Source organism: Engystomops pustulosus, chromosome 11 (assembly GCF_040894005.1).
Source record: "Engystomops pustulosus chromosome 11, aEngPut4.maternal, whole genome shotgun sequence".
In the NCBI taxonomy this organism is placed as follows: Eukaryota; Metazoa; Chordata; class Amphibia; order Anura; family Leptodactylidae; genus Engystomops; species Engystomops pustulosus.
In genome coordinates, this window is record NC_092421.1 from 40,252,777 (window position 1) to 40,277,949 (window position 25,173).

Here is a 25,173-nt window from a genome sequence, read left to right on the forward strand (position 1 = left end):
AACACCCGGGGGGTGTCCAAGGCAGCTCTATCAATAAGGATGACAGAGGTTCCACTAGGGCACCTCCACAAGCCGCTCACTTACCTAATGTAAAAAATACAAAGCGCCTCTCAAGTCAATATTATACAAGGTCTATAAAAAAATAATTCCCAGTCTTTTGAGTCTCTGTAAAAAAGGGGGGATGCATGGTGGTGAAAAAAAAAACAAAGCAGTGGTAATGGTGTTTGTCCATGTCCTGGTGGATGGTGTATCTGTGCTGGTTAAACATAGTTTTGAATTCCAATGTGGTCTCCCCCACATAGAAGAGACCACATGGACAACTCAGTAGGTAAATGACATATGCACTATTACATGTGAGATTATTTTTGATATGATATTCAATATCATTACATTTAAAGTGGATTTACCATACACCATGTACCAGCTCCGTGTCATGCACTTGGGGGCTGTGGGCTTTTTCTGAGCCCCGTTGCCTCTCGCTACGTGTATACATCAATTAACTTATGTTGGCTACATCGGCAGCAATATACAGCGATATACCGCCAGCTGCTTTATACTTACGTTTTCGAGCAGCTTCAGTGACGAGTCTCTGTTATTGTGTTTAAGTGATGTCATAGGTTGCCCGGGCAACCGGTGGTGATAGGGCCGCCGGGACGCATGCGCACATGCTACCATGACGCATGCGTTTCAGCTATGAGTGTCATATCAGCATACACACGCGTAGCATTCTATTTTTGTTTTTTTTAGCAGCCAACACATAGCGTACGGAGTGGCGAGTTTCCTTTGTACCTTTTAAAATTGTTTTTATACTAATCTTGTACACAAGCGATTCACCTATTGCTGACACAGGACACATTAATGCACTAGCACTTTATTTATGGATGCACTTTGTAATGAATTTATAACCATGCACTACAGTACCATGAAATGTCTGTACAATTATGTATTTATGGATTGTTATTTATGATGGAATGTACTAAAAAGTGGAATAGGGTTGTGGTCATGTGACCTAATTGATCAGGATCATGTGATTCAGATATACTTGTATATATATGCACCTTTTTGCACTTGTCACTTGGCTTGAAAAAGGCTCACACCGAGCCAAAACGGTGCTGTATTGGGATATGAAATAAAGAGGACTCACATTTTACTGAAATCTTGGAGTGCTGCCTTTTCCCTTATATTTCTAGTTACTTTAAATTAACCCATACCTCCGATTTCTCCCCTACAGGAAACGGATTTGCATTGGATTTTAAAGTCCACACAAAATGCTAATTTCTGCACCAAGATCACATTAGGTACTAAATTTAAAATAGGTTTTATGTTTTTTTAAATTTAAAAAAAAAATAATGAAAAGCTTCTAAAATTATTTGTATAGAAACATTCTAACAATTGGCATATGTAATCTAGATTTATTTTAAATGAGTTTAAAAGAAAAAGATTGCAAGATAAAAAAATATTACTTCATAAACATTTTATTTAAATATAACAAACAGGGAATAACTAAAAACAGCAGTGTATTATATGACAGTGATGTACAAGGACAATAAATTATGACGATCTTTACGTAGTAGGGTAAGACCCATCATTGTTTAAGTATTTCCGGGGTTCTTGACAGTCTGGCCATCACAACTTTCTATTCAATCTTGATAAAAATCCTTGTAAAAAGCCCATTCAGTGTACCACTCTGTCTGGTGAATGTACCAGATCTAAAGCTTGATGGGGAGTAGTATTGCACCCTTTGATAAAAAGAAGAAGCATGTCTCCACTTTACATCTTATCTTCTCTTCACTCAAGCCTTCCATCTCGATTTCTTACCACCATGACATTTGGCTCATACTTATCAGGTGCTAATGCTCAGGGCATGCCATCGCTTCACCAACTCTTTGGGTTTATTGAGCATTTCATTCCAGTGTTCCAACTCCCGCCCTCTAGTATACATGAACGGTCCAACCACGACACGACCTAGTAAGTTACTTTCTAAAATGTAAAAGAAAAAAGGTATTCTTAGAAAAAGCTATAGGCAGATTAGCATTGGTGGAATTCATTGGATTAAAAAGGTGTTTGCCATGTAACAGACTGTAGATTGCCGATTGTTTATTGCACAGATGCAAACAAAGCCACATCCCAACAACAAAAGGCACTAGGTTTTTTTTGTGCAGAGAAAAAAAAACTGAATATAAAGTAGCATTGTTAGACTTTCAACTAGGGAGAAGTGGACCCACTTAAGTCCCAGTTTGGCCTAGTTCAGCCGGACCCAAAATTCAAAAAAAAAAAAAAAAAACCTATTCAGAATGGGATTCCAGTACCGAAACCTGGAGCAGGATCACCTCACCCCAGAAATGCCCTTGATTGTTGAGAACACCAATCATCGGTGTTAACTGTTTAAATTTTTTTTTTTTTTCTTTTTTCAAGTTAAATTGCTGGCAGCGTTTAAATCCATGTGGCATATGAATGCAAGCATTTACATGTTGGGAATGCTGTGCACTGCTATTTTCAGGGGGGATTCTCCTCAAAATGGTTGGAACACCAGTAAGTGTGATGCCAGACAAGTTGAAATGTTGCTAGCTACTTTGCTGGCACAAATAGTTGACATTCAGGTCTGTTCATCTTTACTTGCAACCCCCTTTAGAGGAAAACACACACACACACACACACACACACACACACCTTCTGCAGGTTCCTCAAACTACCAGTGCTAACCAAGGTAAATTGTGATTAAGAATATGGAGAATTGGTACAAATACACATTTGTATAAAAATTTAAGGAGGAGACCAACAAATTGATCTTCTCAGCTATAATTTGAATGTTTACCGACAGATACATACATATTTCTTATCCTCCCTCTCCCTGACTTACAGTACACAGCTGCTAGCTTTTCCAGATGCCTCTAACTGTTATCTAATTGGGTTTTAATAGCCTAATCCTCTGTTGTGCCATTTACTGTGCAGTTATTTGTCTTAGAAACACATAATGAGAACATTCAAGTCAAATAATAATAATTTGTAAATAAAAGGATAAACTATTTTAATTTTTTTTTAAATGCTAATATTCTAATTATGTTTTTGCATTGAAAATATGATTGACCAAATTTTAAAGCTGTTCAACAAACCTATGTGGGTGCTCCAGTTGTGACAAGAAAGGAGTTGTCAAAAAGTTAAAAAACAGAACTTATGGAACAAAACTGCCTCATAATCCACATCCAATAAAGTGGATGCTGTGTTTGTGGAAATGAGCATAACTGCTCAATTAATTCTCTTTGGTTAACAGCCATTTTTGATGTACAAGTCACATTATTTGACCAATGTAATATGAAAAACGACACAGCAATGTGTGATACGGGCCTGCTTTGTATTGGGACAGTAACAAGTTTAACAAGTGAGAAAAAGGATCAGGGACAGGTGAAGGTGAGGTGAACAGGTGGAGAGATCTGTTCTTTCCCACAGATCAGTTTGTTGGATTTTCCATCTTTGCTTTTGAATATGGAAATGGTTAACCCCCTATTGGAGAAAAATGTTAATATTCTGCACATAACTCTGTAAATATTGTTATCCTTCACTTTCCTATAGAGCATCCGGCTTTGCTATATTTTCTTGTAGTATACAGACTAACATTACCCTATTTAACTCAGACTTGAGGCCATCTACCACCAGAACTAAAGACTGTATGCAAATTAGACTGAGGGGCTCCAGGCTCCATTAACATCTATGGAGCCTGGAGCCCCTCAATTTCATTTGCATTCAGTCATTCATCCTAGTGGTAGATGTCATTTAAGTTGATTTATACACCAGCATTTTAGCAAACCATCCTGACAAGGCAGGCCAATAACTAGAATCTCAACACTGTTTAAGGTCTCATGCAGAAGGAGTCGTTCTTCACCCAGGTGGGAACTAGTGGGAAGCTCACGGCTGAGTGTAATAGGAAGGAGAGGGGAGGTGCTGCTCAACCCTCACTTCTCAATAGGAAGCCGAGGGGCTGGGTCGCAAATTGGGTCAAAAATAGAACCTGCTTTATCGTTGACAGCCCCTCCTGGCCTGGTCACAGGTGAGACATTGTGTACTAGACTTCTATGGAGGCAGTTAGCTGGCCAGTTCACACCCCCAACACATGGTCTTGTGCACAGGGCCTTATCTTACACCGTTCACTCCATGTTACTTACTGTCTCCTTCAATATGTTGTAGGACGGAGAGACTAAGGCTGGCAGTGTCCAATTCACTCTGCTCCAATTTAAAGCTGAAAGTTTCATTATAAACAGGATTTGGGCTGCCAAGGACAGCAGTCTTCTTACTCTTGATAAATCTGTTGTGATTCATGAGAGAAACTTTAACATATGCTGAGCCTACAAGAAATAGAAAAAATATAAGCCGTTATAGGTGCTTTATGAAGGCAAAACATATTACATAATTCCCATTTGCCAATGTAATTCCTCTTGTGCTGGTCCTCAATTAAAATTTCGCTTTTTGTTTATATAAGTCAATTGTGAATATATATCCAGTTATTACTCTGGAGGTAATGCATGCCAAGAAAAGCAAAATTTTAAAAAAAGAACTAAGACAATCTGGAAAAATCAACGATAGTCTATACTTTGCTGGTATGTGAAATCTAGCAAGTCACTACTTTCAGAAATTTAATGTCTTTTTGGATCAAAGGGTTTACTGAAATGAATGAAAGGGAATCAGTCTTCAGTTAATGGATATGCTCAAGATTTGGGAAAAAAAAAAAAAAAAAAATTTATACAAATCATTTTTCCCCTTTGCAAATATGGTAAAGCATAAACATTTTTCATAAAATCCTGATAATTCAATGTGAAAATAATTTATACCTTGATTAATGAGTTAATGTCTCCAAAAGCGACTTCACAGGGAAAATGTTAGTGAGCCAAAAATTATAGCGTAAACTAAACCAATCAATATATGGTGTAAAGTCCAAATACACAGTTAAACCCTGCCAGATTTTGGTGCACATCCGAATCCATTCCCTTGTTCACCAATCCAGTCCCTACCCCCATTAACAGAACCATTGTCAAACAAAGCAAAATAATTTTTAAAAGTGTGTACAGGCAGTCCCCGGGTTACATACAAGATAGGGTCTGGAGGTTTGTTCCTAAGTTGAATTTGTATGTAAGTCGAAACTGTATATTTTATAATTGAAGTTCTAGACAAATCTTTTTCTTTTGCCCCAGTGACAATTGGACCAAGAATTATCAATAAAGCTTCATTACAGACATCTTACAGCTGATGATTGCAGTCTGGGACTATAATAAAGCATCCAGAGAGCTTCAACAGAGGTCACAGTGGGCAGAGGGGTCCGTATGTAACTATGGGTTGTCTATAAGTCGGGTGTCCTTAAGTAGGGGACCGCCTGTATAGGGGAGTTTCTACACCAATTATTTATAGAGCCGTTTACTGTCATTTCAGCACTAGAAAATATGGTCAAAAGAAAAAAACTGTAGATACATCCCAGTAACCGGACATTCTAGAAAAGAATTGTAAAGGAAGCAAGTTCGATTAAGGTCATTTCCTTTCTCTGCAGGATCTGCCACTATTATTCTCAGCCGCTAATCAGATCTTACTGAAACCAGACATCACAATTAAACAGCTACCAGGGACGACAGGAGGAGGATGTTGCACAAACATCAGAATACATATTTCAGAGTCATCTGTAATGTCGGCTTGCTGTCCACCGCAGAATACAAAGCGGATGCATTGCTATGTGTGTTGTAGTATTTAACTAGTAGAATGTGTGCATAGTAGTCAATAGTAGTGCTTTGGGTCTTGCAACACACCCCCGGTGTGAAGAAGTGATGGAGATATCATGAACACTGAGCAGACAGTAACCTCAGTGGTTAAAGGGGAAAGAATGGAAACATTGATTTTAAAGCTTTGCTTTACTCTGACTGTAGGAATTAGTTTTAGAGGGCTGAACTTAAGGATAGATTTAATAAATGGTGCATGAGGTTAACAGGCAGCAGGGTGGCTCAGTGGCAAGCAGTATATCCTTGAAGCACAGGCATCCTGGGTTCCAGTCCCAACCAGGTCAACATCTGCAAAAATTATGCATGTTCTCTCCATGTTTGCGTTGGTTTCCCCAGGGTTCTCCCACACTCCAAAACATACTGGTAGGTTGATATGATTTTGAGCACCATGGGGACAGGGACTGATCTGACAAGCTCTGTGCAGCGCTGTGTAATATGTTGGCCCTATATAAATAAAAGGCACGACTTTCCCCATGATGGCAGATTTAATCCAGTAGAGTACATGTGATGCTGTCAGTTTGTTTCCACCAAAATCCTTGTCCTCCAGGTGGCGCTGCAGTCACTCTCATCCATATCCTGAAAAGGAACTGCAAGTTTGACGACCAATATTCCCTAGTCCAGCGATGGCAAACCTTTTAGAGGTTGGGTGCCCAAACTGCAACCCAAAACCTGCATATTTTTTGCAAAGTGCCAAAACAGCAATACAAGCAGTAACTTATTGCAATTTTTTTGATCCGTGCTGTACCACAACTTTCAATAGGCCTGAGAGCACCAAAATCTTTGTCAGAAGGAGAGGAAATTTGGGTTGTCACTGGAGCTTCCCTTGACAGCTTCCTAAACAGGAAGATTCAGGGGTCGCTCAGGAGGGGCTCCAGTGTTAACCTGACCCTGTCCACACCGCTCACTTCCTGCAGCCTCAAGTATACCAGGATGCTCCACATTAATGCTAAACATTGCAAGTCCTGAGACTGCAGGAGGATCCCTGTCTGGCGAACTCTGCCATGGTGCAACAGCCTGAGTGCACATCGAGAGGGCTCCGAGTGCCACCTCTGGCACCCATGCCATAGGTTCGCCACCACTGCCTTAGTCTATTCCAGAAGGCCCCTTGTAATGAAAGGCACCTTCTCCCATGGAAGGGGCCAATAGCAAAGTTTACTTGCAGGATACCATCCTGGTATCACATCTTTATCTTGCTAATTGTATTGTTCTTTATAGTACATGTTGGATTTTAACATGTGCAATCCTTAACTTCTTAAGATGTTGCAACAGGTGTATTATATAAAGATAGTCTTTAAAAATTGCTCAGTAGGCATTCTACATTTTAACCCAGCATCTTGGCCATCTTCTGTAGCAATAAAGCAATATGTGATTTTTGATGCCAAGATGATGTAATTAAATGATCTTGCACAGTTTGTTTGTTATCCATTATGGTTTTACTTTTCTGTAAAGGATATTGGAAGCCCTTGTTGTTATGGGGAAACAGCAGCTGTTGTGGATCAGGAGCAGATGTAACACGTTCTACAGAAATCATTAAGCAAATGTTATAATTATAACTGTTTTTGAATAGCATCTAATGATACAATAGTATTAATATATTCCACAGTTTTGGAAAACAGTACAGTAGATTTGACAGGGAAACAAACTAATTTTACAATGACAAAAGGAAGACAGTAGAGCTGGCACGGATTCTTCTTTCTTTATTGAGAACTTTGCAATAGGACAGGGAGGGAAGCCAAACACTAGCTGGCGGTGACGGGCCTTTTTGCGCAGTCCTGTTCTTAATCTAGCCATACATAATGCATAGTGCATAAGTGGAGTCCCTGCATCTTATAGTGTGGGATCTGGTGAATTACACATTTACAGATCATGATTGGGGCAATTAGTATGCCTAATCATTTGGAAAAATGTGCAGCATTATGTACACAGTACTCACTCTCCCCCAAAAAATTACCGTACCTGTATGATCAGTGCAAAGAGTCAGATATGTTCACATCAATTAGCAAATTGACTCCAGGATTTGTGAAGGCTCAGACAACAATTTTAGCCGCTTCTATTGTTTTAGTATTTTGTACCCCAATTTGATTCTCACAAAAGGTTTGCCGTGTGTACTGTGCACTTTGACACAGTCCTCCAGATATATTGTGGCTGCACCAATTCTTTATCGGAGCTTTCAGATTTATTAAGTGTTTGCAGCACATGTCATGGTTGCAAAAATGGTTTTGCATTACTTTATCAAAATTTTTCATATACAGCAAAGTCAGCTAGACCCCACTGTTTCTTATAGCTGTGAGCAAAGGCTGGAATCCATACTACATAACATCTTAAAGATTATCCCTACTCCAATTTCTATTAGATTAACCCTTAAGACACCTTATAATAGAATGCACATGGTAAACGTAAGCAACCTACTGTAATAGCTGCAACTTACAGTCAGTAGTATATGCTTATTTTTTTCGCTGCATAGGCTACACTAAAGTTCAAATTTTCCTTGAGTATAGATGACCATAAATTAATTAATAATGGAATGAAAAAGTCACATTCATTTTGAATTCGATGACCTTGGACAAAAATCTACACTGCAAAGGATGTATTAATTGCTCTTTGTGACCTTCACAGACAGATCTGATGACATTTCCAAGGTGTCCATCAAGCAGCCCTGCAATGACTCAAAAGTATTCTGCCATTTGCATCAGACACATGACGCATAACCTTGATAGGATAGCAATCTCAATCTTATTGAGGTACTACCTGTACACAGAGGTGATCTATCTGGAATTACACATCCATCTGTTAAGGTTACTCTAAACCCAACCATTGTGTGTGATCTCCAGTCTATCCTACAAAAACAGATCCAAAGCTTAAGGTAAGAAAAGTCTTAGGTTTCCATCCATAGAACGTCATACTTCATCATAAATGAGCAAAAAAAAAAAAAAAAAAAAAAAAAAAAAAAAAAAAAAAAAGGTAAAAGATGTGAATGGTGACTTCAAGTAAAATTGCAGTATACTATAGTCAGGTGAACCATTTTGAATTTAACAAAAGTTTGCATCTATAACTGCACACAGGGAAAAAAAAAAAAACACACACACACACACACAGATTTAGCGGCATTTTTTGGAGCAGATTCCGTGCATTAACCCCTTAATGACCGCCGTATTGGCTTTTTACGGCATCATTAAGGGTACTTCTTCTGACGCGTACGCCTTTATACGGCGGCGCGTCAGAAGAATATTTCGGGACATCAGGTCAGTATAGTGCCGGTGTTGGGCTGTGATATCACAGCCCAGACCCGGCACTAACACCCGGGATCGGAAAAACTCAAGCATGACCGCGGCGTGCAATTGTGTCCCCCGTGGATCGGACCCCCCCGGTGTGCTTACCGGGGGATCCGATCCCTCCTGCCGCTGCCCCGGGTCCCGACGAGTGACCCGAGGATGCAGGCTTCTCTCCCCGCCGGGTTCTGCCTTCCTGGCAACACCTGGCTGTAAGTAACTGAGCATGCGCGGCATGCTCAGTTACTTACACTATACACTGCAATACAAGTGTATTGCAGTGTAAAGGCTTGAATAAGCGATCGGATGATCACTTGTTCAAGCAAAGAAGTAGAAAATGTTAAAAAGTTTTTAAAAAAATATTAAATCTTTTTATAATATAATTAAATAAAATAAAAGTCCCATAATCTCCCCAGTAACACATAAAATGCAAATAAAGTAAATAAAACACGTACATATTTGGTATCACCGCGTCCGTATTAATCTGTACAATAAATCTAAATCAATATTGAACCCGCTCGGTGAACTACGTAAAAAAAAAAAAAAAAAAAAAAAAAAAAACCACACATGAAAAACTTCCCATAATATACAATTTTTCATCAACCACGATCACAAAAAAATGTTCTAAGAAAAGTGATCAAAAAAAAGTTACGTTCCTTAATATGATACGACTGAAAAGAACAACCATTTTCGCAAAAAATAAGCCCTCAACCAGATCTGACAACAGAAAAATACAGAAGTTATGGCCCGGAAAATTTGTCAATAGTAAAAACAATGCGATTTTCTCCAATATTGGTTTTGCTCAGGAAAATTGAGCAAAAATAAGAAAAACTGTATAAAAATGAGGTATCACAGCAATCGTAGTGAACCAGAGAATAAAGATAAAATATTATTTTTACGTTACAGTGAGCGGGGGGGGGGAAAAAATGCTAACAATCCAAAATAAAAATTGGTGATTTTGTTTGTGTCCCCCTTGAAATAGTTAATAAAATCTCATGAAAAAGCTTTTGACTCCCAAAATAAATTATCTATACTTTGTATCTCATCCCATAAAAAATAAGCCCTCGTACAATGTGACAATACAAATCTGCTGTGAATGGCACCTCCATTCATTCTATACTCGGCCGTGCGCCCGTACAGAAGTTTACCACCACATATGTGGTATCAGTACACTCGGGAGGAATTGGACATCAAATGTTGCAGTGCATTTCATCATTTAATGTATTCTGAAAATGTCAGTTTTGGCCAAAATGAATGTATTTTCCAAAAAAATTCTATAGTTTCTAAATCGCAAGTCCATATATTTTTTAACCCATGTGAAACACTTAAAGGGTTAATAGACTTAATAGAACTTGTTTTACATATGTTGAGGGGTGAAGTTTCTATAGTGGGGTAATTTATGGGGTGTTATTATTTAGGCCTCTCAAAGTCACTTGAAAGCTGAGTTGTCCCTCAAAATGAGAGTTTTGGCAATTTTCATGAAAATAAGAAAAATCGGACCTAAAGTTCTGCGCCTCATAACATCCTAGAAAAATGACCGGAAGCATAAAATATCATCCCAACATAAAGCAGATATTCTGTAAATGTTAATTATCAAGCTTTTTGGGTAGTTTTACATCTTGTCTGGAAACCAGAACATTTCAAACTTGGAAAAAGAATTTTTATACAAACTTTTGCCAAATTTTCACTTTTTTTCAGAACGAAACGCAAAACTTATCACTTAAATTTTATAACTAACATGAAGTACAATGTGTCACGAGAAAACATTCTCAAAATCACCTGGATATGTTAAAGCGTTCCGAAGTTATAACCAATTATCGTGAGACGTGTCAGATTTGAAAAATCGAGTCTGGTCATTGAGCTGAAAACTAGTGTCGGTGATAAGGGGTTAAGAAGGCAGTAGCCCTCGTCTTTCTTACTATAAATAATGGATGCATAACAGAGGGAAATAAAAAGATACAATTGAGTATATGGGGAACAGAAGATGAACAAAGACCTTATAGTCACCTTCCATTTTTAGTTTCAGTTATACTTTCCGCTTTAGGAGACTAACAGTTACATTAACAGTGGTGCATGGGCAAAAACCTGTTTCACCATATTTATGCCAAATCTTGAAACATACAGTAAAATTTTCAAAAGCCATACAATTTATTCTGAAAAGGGATCAAAGAGTTGGATAACTGATCCTGAAAAATCAATAACCTTTTACATTTAACTATAATAAAAGGTTACAGGTGAGAGAATGCGAAATTAACTTTTTTTACCGTAATATAAAAGAAAAAAAGTGTCATATTGGAATCCAGTAGAAGGAAATTTGGTTTCAGTCCATTTCCTTCTTCCAATACAAACATCTAAGATAATAGAAAAAAAATAATAATAGATCCATCATGCAGGACATCGGGAGACTGCAGATTTCAAGATGCACCAAATTCATCAACTAAAAAGCAAAATCACTTATTTAAGCCACGGAATTAAAATGCTCATCTATGACCCATGCGTCTCTGGCCTCCAACAGTTTTTCTAGTTATATAAACTAAGAAATTTTAATATTTACTTCCATAATTTTATTTTTGAATATTCTTTGATTTTTTTAACATGGGTTACTATGAGCAGTAAATGAATATTAGGTAAAATTGACATGACACTTTATAATATAATAAAATGCATGCTACCCATTATGTCTAAACGCTAGTTACATTCTAATTTAATGGAACTGGCTGCATGCTTTATTAAGTGGTGAATTAGCCGTTTGGTCTATGCATGTGGTCTTGCCATGTGAAGATCGTTTAATTGGCAATTATTTAAGCACCTTGCTGTTAATGGTTTGTAATAAATTAAACCTGTCTATGGCACACTGTACATAGGAAACCCATGCTTTATTTAAATTGAATCTTTTACCTGCATTTTAAAGATTAACTGTCCCTAATTAAAAGAGCAAAGTTAGTACAATTCATGAGAGAAAAAGCAGAAAATATCAATTTACAAAACAAGTTGTGTGTAAAGATCCATATACAGTGGCGCACAAAGTACCCAGCAACCAGAATTCGTTTTGGAGAAAGAACATCAACATTAATAAATACCGAATTATTCAACCTCTCGCACAACTTATCCCCTCCCCCCTTTTGCCTGCCTCTCAACATTGCATAGACTTGTTTAAGTAATTTCCCACTTTGAACTATGAATTACATATGTATTTAAAAAAAAATGAAAAACATTTGCCCTTTCCAAACACACTACTCCAATTTGGAGGGTAGCAACCTAGTGTACATCAATCTTTGAAGCCTCATTCTTCGGTGACACATGCACACAAATAAATGCTCCTGGGCGAGCCTACAAGTTTCATGCAAAAGCAACAAGGGGTGCAACACTCCCTCTATTGAAAGTCGTGTGGCTGAAAGGATAATACAGCCTAGTATAGGGACTGTCCTGTATTTTTATATGCAGCCATCGGGCTCTGTCACAGTGCGGTGAGACAACGCATGCTCACTGCACCATGACCAGGTTTCATAGATATCTATTATAATTTCATAGCAACTAATCAACATAGACAGCTTGATCTTTCCACAGCCAGCATAATGTATTCCTCAATGAAAGTTTTAATAAAAATATTAACGCCAAAAAGTTGTACTCACTGACAATAGCATGTTCCTCCAGGAATTGAATACCCTTCGCTCTGAGCACCACTACTGTCAAACGTCCAAGGTAATCATTGTAGCTAAGTGAGAACTGGATGTCTCCATACTCCGACGGTGGCTTCAAGAAAATAAATATTTTAGAATTTATGAAGGGTTCTATTTCGTAAATAGGATAAAAATAACAGAGATGTGAACACATATCTTGGAGGCAATGCAAACAGGTAGTTTTGTTGCTGCAGATTTGCTTTACAAGTCCATCCTAAACCACATTCCAGGGAATGGAACCAGCTGTACAAGAAAGTGCTCAGTCCATAAAAATGGACCAATATGTTGGTCCGATCCCAGGGACTGAACACATTTCACAGAACTATGAAACAGAAATTTGATGACAAAAAAGACTCTCTGCCGGCCTTATTCTGCAAGATTGAATGCAAAAAAACTGTATGCACATTCATGGCTGAATTGCATACACACTTCATAGTATCATAGTATATAAGGCTGGAAGGAGACGCAAGTCCATCAAGTCCAACCTTCAAGAATTAAATAAATGTTTTATCCCCATAACCCGTGATATTTTTTCTCTCCAGAAAGTCATCCAGGCCTCTCTTGAACATGTACATAGAATCCGCCATAACAACCTCCTGCGGCAGAGAGTTCCACAGTCTCACTGCTCTTACAGTAAAGAACCTTTGTCTATGTTGATGGTAAAATCGCCTCTCCTCTAAGCGTAGAGGATGCCCCCTTGTCCTGGTCACAGGCCGAGGTATAAAAAGATCTTTGGAGAGATCCTTGTACTGTCCGTTCAGGTATTTGTACATTGTAATGAGGTCTCCCCTCAGTCGTCTTTTTTCTAAACTGAATATTCCCAAATTTTTTAATCTGTCAGTGTATTCTAGTTCCCCCATTCCCCTAATAATCCTGGTTGCTCTCCTCTGCACCCGTTCCAGCTCTACTATATCCTTTTTATACACTGGTGCCCAAAACTGTACACAATATTCCATGTGTGGTCTGACCAGGGATTTGTATAAGGGCAAAACTATGTCTTTATCATGAGAATCTATTCCTCTCTTGATACATCCCATTATTTTATTTGCTTTAGCAGCAGCCGCCTGGCTCTGGTCACCAAAATTAAGTTTACCATACACCAATACCCCCAAGTCCTTTTCAGCTCCAGTTTTACTAAGTAATTGACCGTTTAGAACATAATTATACTTTTTGTTTCCAAAAAAGTAGCTTTATTAATTTAACATTCTATGGTGCAAACAGAAAAAGTGCAAAATGTTGACAAATTACATAGATGTGGCTTTTATTGTTGCAAGGAAAAATGAAAATTTAGATTTTTTGTTAAACTGGATCACAATTCCCTTTTTCCAAAGTCAGTTACCTCTAAACTTTCCTGTTCCAAGTCTCGCCAAATAACAAGTTTCCCATCGTCTGTTAAATTCTCATTTTTTAAAGGGAAGAGAACTTGTCCCAATAAATGATGCTTCTTTATTTTATCCACATGGTATACAGAAAACCTTAGTGTTCTTTGATGCAGAGTTTTTCCGGAAACCTGTTGAAAAATCACAAAATTCTCTGTAGTGAACTTATTGTAGGATACAAAATCAAACACTGATATTTGAAATAATGATCCTGAAAAGCAAAAGGACAGAGGTCCATTGTGCTTCACAGGATACATCAATATACCATAGCCGGTATATTAGAACAGAGTTATTAGTGGAAGGGCTGGAGCATCACTTTTCTGAGAAGTTACATATGGCTGCATTAAAGTTTTCTAAAAGACACCCGGGACGTGAGGATTAGCCTAAAAAAGGGCTATCCTTACGTCCCATTCATCCACCTACCACCCGTTCTACCTTTATAGGTAGAATCGGGGTGGTAGGTTCCCTTTAAAAGGCATATGCTCAAGCCCAAGGTTAATTGGTGAATTCACAGGTGGGCCCCAGAGCTTGTTGGCCCCTCAGGCCAGGCATGAGTTGTGCAGAGCCCTACTTTACATCTTACAAATATTATTCAATATACAGAATTTCAACAACGTTGTACTATGGGTATATTATTTTCCCAAATCCAGATTATTCTTATAAATTGTAGATGCATGGGATGTCGGAGAAGTCCCATCCCGTGTAAAACATACACCATAACTTGGCGCAGTGTGGCTTGTTGATTACCCTTCCCTAGCACATACCTTCAGTCATCTAAGCTCATCCACTCTCTTGCCATGTGCTAAGAGCTAAACTTCTAATCAAAGTTATTAATTTTCACAACATTCCTTTTTCCTTCAACTTTATTTTCTTCCATGGAAAGACCTGGCTCCTTGTAGGTTAAATACAGATCTCTTAACCATCTGCTTGTGACCTCAGGACATAAGCCAGATACAACTAACAAAAGATCTTAAAACAGTAGAGAGTGAGCCAGGAATGAGGAAAGATAAAATCCAACAAGAAGAAACCATCTTGTCAAACCAGTTAAAGAATTTCCGCATTTCTAATCAGCCATAAGAATATTATAGGTTGAATGTCAAAAACAAGTACTTTCAGTTCAAGTACTTGTCATGTATTAAGAATATAAAAAGTGTCCTTTCCTTTGTAATAGAGTTTCTAGAGTGCAAATCAACTTGTACATATTTTAAGCCCTTAAAAAAGGGAAACTGTCATGAGGAAAAGATTTTAAAAACCTGGTTAAAAATATTAAACACATTTTGTTTAGGGATTTTTGAACATTTCTGTTACAATGTATAAATGTACCATAGATTTTTATGGCAGATTTCCTTTACATTTGTTATCTTCTTTTAATGAGCCAAAAATAAATAAAAGTCACAGTAGAAAAATGCAGTACAGGAGATACATCTAAAACAAGCATGACCTACAGAGCAAAAATATGATAAGAGAAATCCTGAAAAAAAAAAAATTGTGTAAACTTTACATATGTGTCTGAATTAAAGTATCTATTATCGTCTACGAGAAAGATTCACCAAGCACCAACTACTAGATATTAAAATCATCTACCTGGAACACAAAGTTTTCATCAAACTGAGGATTCACAGTTTTACGCTTTGTCTTTGACTGTAGATAACGCCTCTCATCGGGCAGGAGATGCATCTTCACAAAGGGGTTGCAGGAGTCCGAGCTGAACTGGAGGTTTCTTACTTTGATAAGTGACACCACAAGCCTCTCAGTCTCGTATTCATATTCCACAGCAAACCAGATACGACCAATATTTCCCTTCGGAAAATCTGTTTCTTCATTGTCTTCTGGATATTTATATAAAGCAGGGTTGATAGAACCCAGAACATATGCACCACCTAATTAAAGACTACAGTCATTATATCTTATGATGGCCGTGATATACAGTAAGCGAAAAGTCATAACAGAATGCAAAAAAACTCAGGTCAAGAACAATCTAAGGATTATTATCATCACCTTTTTATTAACCTAAAAAGTTACTAGTAATATCTATTCTTAAGACTATCAAAATAACATTATTATACCCAAAGAACAGAATGATGATCGTGGGTTGAAGAAGTCGGGTGCAGTGTAGGGCTCACTGTCCTCCTGTATTCGTACTTCATTCTGCAACCCAACCCAGTCTCGCCCGCGAAACTTCGGTGGAACAACAAAGGGGATGCTTCTATGCCTTGAAACAGAGAAAAGTAAAATTTTTACCATAAATATAATTAAAACCTTTAGAATTAGGCTATTCATACATTTTAAACGCAGAAGCAGAAATTTGCATACATTTCTAAATTTATTTTGCCTAGTCATCTACACACAAGACAAACCATTATAAAATTAAGGGATCTCAATACAGATTACTATCTAATGCACAGATTTTGTAATGCCCTAATTAGGCTTTAATGCCACTTCTAGATCCAACCAAAAATCTAGTGTTTTATGCATAGACCTAATATTGTATTTACGTACAGCGTTAAAAAAGGATAAAAATTGTGGTCGCTAAACAAACCCAAAACAAACAAGTATCAAAACAACCTGTAACATCCGTGCCAGTACCTCTGTCCACAGTATGCAGCTTAGGATGCATTATTTTTCTGTGTGTTTCCACTCAAGTTTTCTTAGTGTGAACTGTGCTTTATGTTGCTGGCTGTATTAAGACCAAGTGCATAACACCCAGTTTTTCTGAAACTCTGCTCTGGTCCAGCAATAGTTAACCTGCTGTGATAGACAGACCTCTGCTCCAGTGAGCTGGGGTTGAAGCTCTCAGGCTACCTACATAGCCATCAGGAAACTAGGTGTGAACATGATCTATATTTTCTGGCTAGCTCCAGATTATCTTTTCATGCAATTTTCTTTACTTCAGGTTATGAGATCTTTGCTTATGTGTTTTGACCATTCTTTAGCTCTGCTGTGACCCAGATATCTGGCTTTTTTTGTTTTGTTTCTTTCTTGTTCCCACCTATGCATAGGGAAGGACAGTCTTCTAGTTTCCCCATATCACCTAAAATATGTAGAGGCAAGCGGGCAGGTGACAGTTTGGGGTGGGCCCAGTTCTTTCATTACATCACCGTAAATAATAATAAATAATTCATTACATCACCGTAAAGAGAATCCGATACACTGTATAGAAATGCTAAAAGCTATGAGGACTGCCCTCAGGCATATTGAAAATGGAGGATGTCAGATTTACAAGACTATTAATATGTAAATTTATGGGGTGGTATTATGTTAAAAATGGTCTACAACTGTTCTGATGGGGGCTACTATGACTAGTTATATTGAGTTAAGTTCTTCTGTGTGTGTATTCACACAACTTTCCTTACAAAGTAACATGCTTCTTTATTAGTACTCTGATTGTTATCTCACATGTAAAAATGCAAAGTACACAGACGGTTTTGTCAAAGTGGAATTTGGGCAAGTCTGAAAGCCGTCCTAGACCTTCTTCCAAAATTATCTTTTCCATCAGTCTAAGATATCGCTTGCCTAATGGTGTCTTCGGTGCAATACGTTATCTATTGTAATCAAAATTGTGGGGTTCCTTTAAGTTATTTAATAAACCTATTTATACTGCAACAGTTATGTGAGCTTGGGAAAAAAAAAAAAATAAATTATACACAACCATCAAGCTGTGGGCCTTCCCATACTAATTGTTAAATTTCCAAAGATAACCACAAAGAATTGAATCACAATCTCACTGACTTAAAAGGGAATCTGTTACCAGGAGACCTATTTTCAGCACCCCCACCCAGTATTTTATTAATACAAATAGACTAGTTATGCGGTACTTATCAATGCTATGTGCTCTGACTAGGCACTTGTCCCCTGGGAGTGGCTATAGAGGAGCAGTCTATCGCCCCCCCCTCCCCCCCCACAAATGGGAAACAGTTCTTCAATGTGTCCTTATCAATTATATCACTAGGCTTAGCGTGGCCCCCGCTCATATAACCACTCCCAGAAGACAAGTGCCTGGTTACAGAGCAAAAGGCATTGCAAGGTAATATATAACATCTTCTCCTGTAATTCTACTATGCCCTTTGGGGACTGAGGGGGGGGGGTGCTAAAAATGGGTCTCCTGGTGCACGAGGGTACAACAATTGGACAAGGGGAGTCGTAACATCACATTGTCTTCTTATACTACTTTTTTTTTTACGAATTACAAAAACTGAGTATAATAAGATGAAAGGGGACTTCAGGAAAGTTATTTCATAAGTGGTGACGGTCAGACCTGCAAGCATTTTAAAACCCTGTTCAACCCTGTTCGGTTGAGGGTACTACACCCCCCACCATTGACACCTGTAATCTGTCAACTATTTAAATGTGGATAGAAGTCTTTGCAAAAGTCAGGGAACCAGATTTGGGCCCATGCATCAAAATTCATGTTGACAGTGACTCTTTCAAGATTGACTAAACCTTAGCATTCGTTTCTGTGCTCTTTTACCATTATCGGCACAATTGATTGTGTTGAAGTGGTTTTTAAAGGAAACCTACCATTTGATTGCATGTTTTATGAACCAAACATACCTTTAGAACGCTGTAGCTACACTGATACAGAACCATATCTTGTGTAATACCAGAGTTGAGTGGTTCTGCTGAAAAAAAACATTATAACATTCAGGACTTTGAGAAAGCTGGTTTGCATTAGCCTGCTGTTCGTAAAACATTACAAGGAGCTGTCCTGACAGGATTAATCAACCTCAGCTTTGTGAGTGATCCAGCTGCTTAGGGATGGTGCAAGGATTGATTACTTCTGCCTGTCAGGCACAATAGTGATTACTTTATATACTCGAGTATAAGCCTAGTTTTTCAGCACAAAATTTGTGCTCAAAAACCCTAACTCGGCTTATACTCGAGTCAACTAAAACAAAGACAAAACTCACCTTTCTGACGTCACCCGTAGGTCCTCTTCTGTCTGAGACAGAAGAGGTCCTACAGGGGACGTTGGAAAGATGAGTACAGTGTTATTTTTTTTCCTACTACAGGGGCTGGGCAGGCTGTTTGCTACAGGGGCTTGCAGACTATATACTGGGAGGCTGTAACCAATGCATTTCCCACCCTCGGCTTATACTCGGGTCGGCTTATACGGTACATAAGTCTTTGGAGCAGTGTGTATTTAATGTAAGCAAAAAAGGACCAGCCTCAGAGCCTCATCATAATTTTATATTTGTTTTTTCAGCAAAACCACTCAGCTAAGGGATTAAACAAGATATGTTTCTGCATCAGTGTAGCTACAGCATTCTCAAGGTATGTTTGCTTTTTAATGCATGACATAAAGTGGTAGATTTTCTTTAAGCGTTACAACCCCAAAGTGGATAAATTCATGTCAACTGCACTTCATTGTCCATAATATGATCAACTACCAGACACAGGCCAGAAACTGGCTCCTCAACAATGATAAAGCTTGTAAAAATGTTGGGCAAAAAGTGAACATGACTGAGAGATAAACATTCTTTCACTCAATGGCTCCACGGTAAGTACATATCAACAACCATTGTGTTCCACTGTTTGAATGACTATGTAGGAGCATGTGTTGCAAAACTCAGAAAAAGCCCTATTCCTGCCAGAATGTGTGGCTCAGGCAGCCTGCGCGCATGGTCTACTGTTTGTAGCCCGTGTGTGTGAGCCGATGACACGTGGGCTGCCAACAACGGACCACAATCAATTGTTTGCAGCCCGAGAGCAGCCTACAGATGTGGCATAAGAGACATAAAAGAATGATAATGTATTATGAAACATTCATCAAACCCCATGTTAAAACAGCCCTTGCAGAAAACAAAGGCATCTGTGGAATTTGCAGTGACAATGATCACAATGTGACTGTTAGTGGGAATTTATTTTCTCCAACTTCTCTTCCTTATTTTGAAACTGCTCCCACTTTTACATAAAGCTAACGAAGGCCGTAAGTCGACGACGGGTAAACGTCAACCTTCTGCCTGGGCTTATGGGCTTATGCATCATACCTATAGCTGCCGAAGTCATAGTTACACCCTTGAAACTGACCCACTATTCAATAACAGCATTAGGTCTTAACCTTTCTGTTAACACTAGTATACAGAAAGGGAATTAGATGAGGGGGTTTCTATTAATAGAAAAAAAATAAAGCACAATTATTTTGTCAATTAATAAAAGTTACATTTTATTCACAACTCCGCCCCCCACCCCCAATCTTATTCCCTTTCTGTATACTTGTGTTACATTATAGGTTATATTACAGGCCTGTAAGGAAATCTACCATCAAAATCCAGCATGATACACCAGGGGCACTTACTCAGATCCAGGCACTGTGACTGTGCTAATCTTGTTATATTTGTTATCCATGGCCTCCTTCCAGCTTAAATGAGCCATAAGGACTCAGGGCGTTACCAGAGCCCCTCTGTGCTATAGCTTCACATGCCATGGTCCTCCCCTCTTGCCCACTCAGCAATTCTCCTGCTCCAACTGCTAAAGCATGGAGGGACTCCAGTAACAGAGTTGATTGTATAAGGAAGGATTCCAAAGATAACAGATTTAAGAAAATTACCAAAGTCACTGTGCCTATATGAGTAAGTGCCCCTGGTTTATCAGGCTTCATTTTGATGGTAGAACTGCTTCAATTGATTGAGTAAATACTGTCATTTCTTAATATATAATTATTTATATGGAGAAGATTTGGCAAACAAATGGCCTGGTTCAGAAGATGGGAGTTTCTTTGTGGGACCTTGAAGCATGTAAACCTTAACACGTTTTTAGTTCCATAAACTTTTTGTTTTTGTAACAATCAGTTTGCAAAGTAAAAACATACTAATCAGGGCTGGATTAAGGTTGGTGGCGGCCCCTGGGCGCAAAACATGGTGGAGGCCCCCATTGAATGTAGTCCAGACAGGGAACAGCAACCGCTATATACAGCTCCCCCAGCAACCACTGTATACAGCTCCCCCAGCAACCACTATATATAGATCCCAGTATTCACTATATACAGTCCCCCTATAACAACAACTATATACAGTCCCCCTATAATAACTATATACAGTTCCCCTATTACAATATACACCCCCTATAACAACTATATACAGTGACCCTATAATAACTATATACACCCCCCATAATAAATATATACAGTCCCCCTATAACAATTTTATACAGATTCCTATTATTGCTATACACCCCCCCCCCACCCCCATAATAAATATATACAACCTCCTCCCCCTCAATAACAACTATATGCAGTTCTAGATATAAGGCTACATTCGCACGATGTATGCCCGCCGTACCGTAGTACGGCGGGCATACATCAGCGCTGTGGAGAGAAGCAGGGGATGATTAGAGCTCACCCCTGCCCCTCTCCATAGGAAGATACAGCGCATGGCGCCGTATCACGGGAAAAGATAGGACATATCCTATCTTTTCCAGTGCCGCACGTGTGATGCACCGTACAGCTCCCGTACAGGGCCGTGAGCCCATAGGAGTGTATGGGGGACGTATATCGGCCATATATACGTCCCCCATACATGTGTGTGAATGTAGCCTAATACTAAAATTGTACTCACCCTCCATCGTTCCCACGATGCACGCTGTCTTCATCCTCCCTCGCGTTGTCAAGGTGGAGATTGGATGTAAACAAAGATAGCGGCGCCCTGCTACAGCCCGCGCCGTGAGTCGCGCCGCGGTGATGTCACACGCTGTGACGTCACACTCTGCGACGTGACCCAGCGGCAGGGCACCGCCATCTTTATTTACATTGGATCGTCTATGGCAGAGCGAGGGAACAATAAGTCTAAAGGCAGAAACGGGATTTGGCCCGGCGCCGAATATATTGCCGATTTGGTGGGGGCCCCCGGGCTCGCGCCCCGCAAGCCCCCCCATGATCCGGCTCTGATACTAATAGACAAAAAACTGAAAATGTAAAAAAAATGTAGAACATAACACCAGATCATGCAAAAATCATGCATTCTCCTAGTAATTAACTAAATTGTGAATAAACCATTTCTGCATCTTCACATAAAACACACAATACAATGATCCATATAACAAACCTCAGTAGGATCAGAGAGAAGTGTCTCACCCCATGTCAGTAGCACAACTTGATGAAGGGGAAACACTATGGACATCTGCAGTTGTGTTGGAGCGTGTGGGTGTGCGCACATTCAGGAGTTCTTCATAGGATCGTCCAGAGCACCTCTTCCTCCAGAAGAAGTAGATACCGATGCCAATCAGAAGTAACAGAAGTAGAGACCCCAAGACACCTCCAGCCACTGCTGCCACCTGTTCTAATAACCAGAAAACAGAAAAGAATCAATAGAAACATATCCCCCACAATAAATTACAATACATACAGGGGCAGATTTTTTTTTGCAACTTTTTTTTAGCATTTATTGTGCCTTATTTATGTCATGTTAAACATTGGCTCAATTAATGGGTCCTTTATGGCCTATTTTCTGCCTAACAAATTACACTTCAAAATGGTGGTATTTAATATTCCATGCTGGCGAGATAAATTCATCCTACATACTGTCCAACTTTTTAACAAGATGTTATGGCTTATATCACTAAGATTTGTCCACCAGGATTAAAATCTGTGTTTATGATGATTTTAGCTGCCCATCACTTTGAGCAAGTCAGAGCATGGAGGCAAAAAGGTGGTGTAGGGAGCGGAGTGTCCCCATAGATTTTAACGGCTCTTCAGTTATCTGCATGGGCTACTGCACTGTATTGCTGTAAATAACAGTGAGCTGTGGGTAGTTGGCCAGAGCATCCAATTTGACGGACTGGCTGTCTGGTCATCACTCAGGAAAGATGTCTGGGTTGTGCGGGACACAACCAAATGCCAACTTGGGATTCAGATCAACTTATCTCTACATAAGAACTCAGCGTTATAAGAAAAGATTAAGAGCTACACACGAGAAATATCAATATAGTCTAACACTCTGAGTAATTTTGCAGTAGTTTATAGAGGTCTGCTGGCAGCCTTGCTCCGTTCACACAGGTTGTGTTCACACAGTGCCTCAGAACCACATGGTAAAGAACTACATTCAGTTGGGGGTTTCTTAAATTTTATAGGTGAGGCATATTTATTTGATTAGAATTAATTAGTTCTTTTAGCTGACTTAGTTATAAGCGCACTGCGTGACTGCACCAAAAGCAGTGATAATAAGCCCAGCCTTGAATTAGATACCTCCAGCTGTCTACTGGTGTAATATTCACACAATGCAACACCCATCTGATAGAAAACTGCTGTTACAGCAATGCTGACATAGAAATATAGAAAGATCAAACGAGTTTCCCCTTGTAACCGAATAGCTAATTTGCTATGGATTTATATTGTGGTTAATCCCTTATTGCTCTTATTAACTTTTCCATTGTATGTGTACACAAATGCATCCTGTCTAGAAGTTCCAGCCAAGAAATTCTAGTGTAACCTCCCAGCTACAGGTGATCACACACTGCAGGTAACTCACCAGACATTGCTGCCAGTCCTCAGGTGCAGAGGGCAGCTGCTAGAAGAATTTTGTGGGGTCTTCTCGTGTACCATTCACACCATGTGCAGATGAGAACCTTCCCTGAGCAGATCTGCAGGCGCACTCCTATCATGGTCAGCTCCTTATGAAGCTGTGCTGGGAATAGTCCTCCCCTCCGCCTGTACACACTGATCTATGGCTTGTCTTGTGGGGAGAGGTAGATGCAGGGGCGGGGAGGATCTGGAGAAAGCATTTAGCCACTTCGTTTACAAGTGTTCTTTTTGGATAATAGATGTAGCTTTATCTCATAGGTAATGCTTATTTGTTTCTTCTGGTATTAAATATGGATGATACCATGAGACTAAAGGTTCCTCCTATGTAACAATATTTTTTATCTAGAAATCAAAAACGTTTGCTTTCCCCAGCGAACTGATAATTCAGTTTCTATGAATTTGGAAAGATAAAGTGACATATATTACAAGGTAAAAAGATCAAGTTAGGGTGATGAAACGTGTTTTTGGCCCGTTTTTAAGCAGTCCGTCAAAAAACTCATGAGTTTTTTGAAAACGCATCTGTTTTTGACCAGTTTTAATTAAGATAATTGGTCAAACCTGTCAAAAACGCATTCGTTTTTTGATGGACTGCTTAAAAACGGGCCAAAAACGTGTTCAAAACACCACGTGTGCCATCACCCTTAGGGCGCATTCCCACGTTGCGTTTTGTCCTGCGTTTTCATTGCGTTTGAAACGCTTTACAACAGCTGAGGAGAGGTGATTTGCCTTATTATATTACTGTTTAAATTTGTTAACGCATGTGTTAACAAAACATATGTGTTAACACATTGTTAACATATGCATTAACATCGCGTTTACAATGCGTTTTGTAAACAGAAACATTAACAGTAATAGTTGTTGTTATGCGTTTTAAAATGTAATGAAAATGCAACCAAAGCGCAACGTGTGAACGCACCCTGAAACTTCCACATACCAAACAGATGTTTGATTGAAATTAGTGAGTGAAATTCACTTAATTCAATATGCACTGTGTGAACGGTGCCTATAAATTTACTTCCAGTGGAAAGAAATAACATGTTACAGGGGCAGTTCCCATCTCCATTTTTGCTTCAGTTTTTAAGTCTCCATTTAAAAATGGATGAATAATAGATCTGTTTTTCCAATTGATTTCAATAGACTTGCAGCGGTGGCGGTTAGTTTCCGTTTGTACATCTCCTGTTAGACCTTCCATTATTTAAGCAGAGAGTTGGATGGTTATATCATAATGAAAAACAGAAACTGTGGCCACGGTCACACGTTCCGCCAGCATCGCGTCCATAACGGCTCGATCACACATGCGTTTTCAGAGAAACCAATGCGATCGGGTTATTGATCGCATATGCTTCCCGGGAAACGCGTATGCGATCGCGCCAAGGCCCTCCCCCTCTGCATTATGAACGTAATGCTAGCGGAACGTGTGACCGCGGCCTATCTGACACAAACGGAAAGCAAAGTATCCTTTTTTTAAATAGATTGGTTAAAACAGAGATATTGCTATAAATGTATCAGTCCGGATACTGTTTAAATTATAGTCCATTTTTTTCTTTTAAACGGAAACTGGTAAACAGTAGCCAA

The 25,173-nt window shown here is 39.0% G+C and overlaps 1 protein-coding gene across 2 annotated transcripts; it reads right to left on the reverse strand.

Annotated features, from left to right (window-relative positions):
• Positions 1-1,459: 1,459 nt before the first annotated feature.
• On the reverse strand, positions 1,460-23,781 carry LOC140105977 (synaptotagmin-15-like). Of its 2 annotated transcripts, XM_072130105.1 has the most exons (8): positions 23,546-23,778; positions 22,153-22,357; positions 16,151-16,296; positions 15,669-15,964; positions 14,045-14,215; positions 12,658-12,778; positions 4,161-4,340; positions 1,460-1,980 (listed from the first exon to the last, which is right to left on the reverse strand). In XM_072130105.1, the coding sequence occupies exons 1-8, from the start codon at positions 23,550-23,552 to the stop codon at positions 1,844-1,846; spliced, it is 1,263 nt and encodes a 420-aa protein (XP_071986206.1). In that variant the 5' UTR covers positions 23,553-23,778; the 3' UTR covers positions 1,460-1,843. The 2 variants fall into 2 exon arrangements, with proteins under 2 accessions (XP_071986206.1, XP_071986207.1); XM_072130106.1 differs by lacking the exon at positions 4,161-4,340 and having other exon boundaries at positions 23,546-23,781.
• Between the last annotated feature and the right edge of the window lie 1,392 nt (positions 23,782-25,173).

What these genes read in the sequence shown, in the direction of transcription:
- LOC140105977 (XM_072130105.1), bottom strand. An exon ending in ATGAAAACTTTGTGTTCCAG is followed by an intron (nt 14,216 to 15,668) that starts GTAGATGATTTT and finishes ATTTTTCAACAG; the next exon opens with GTTTCCGGAAAAACTCTGCA. An exon ending in GGAGGAACATGCTATTGTCA is followed by an intron (nt 4,341 to 12,657) that starts GTGAGTACAACT and finishes TATTTCTTGTAG; the next exon opens with GCTCAGCATATGTTAAAGTT.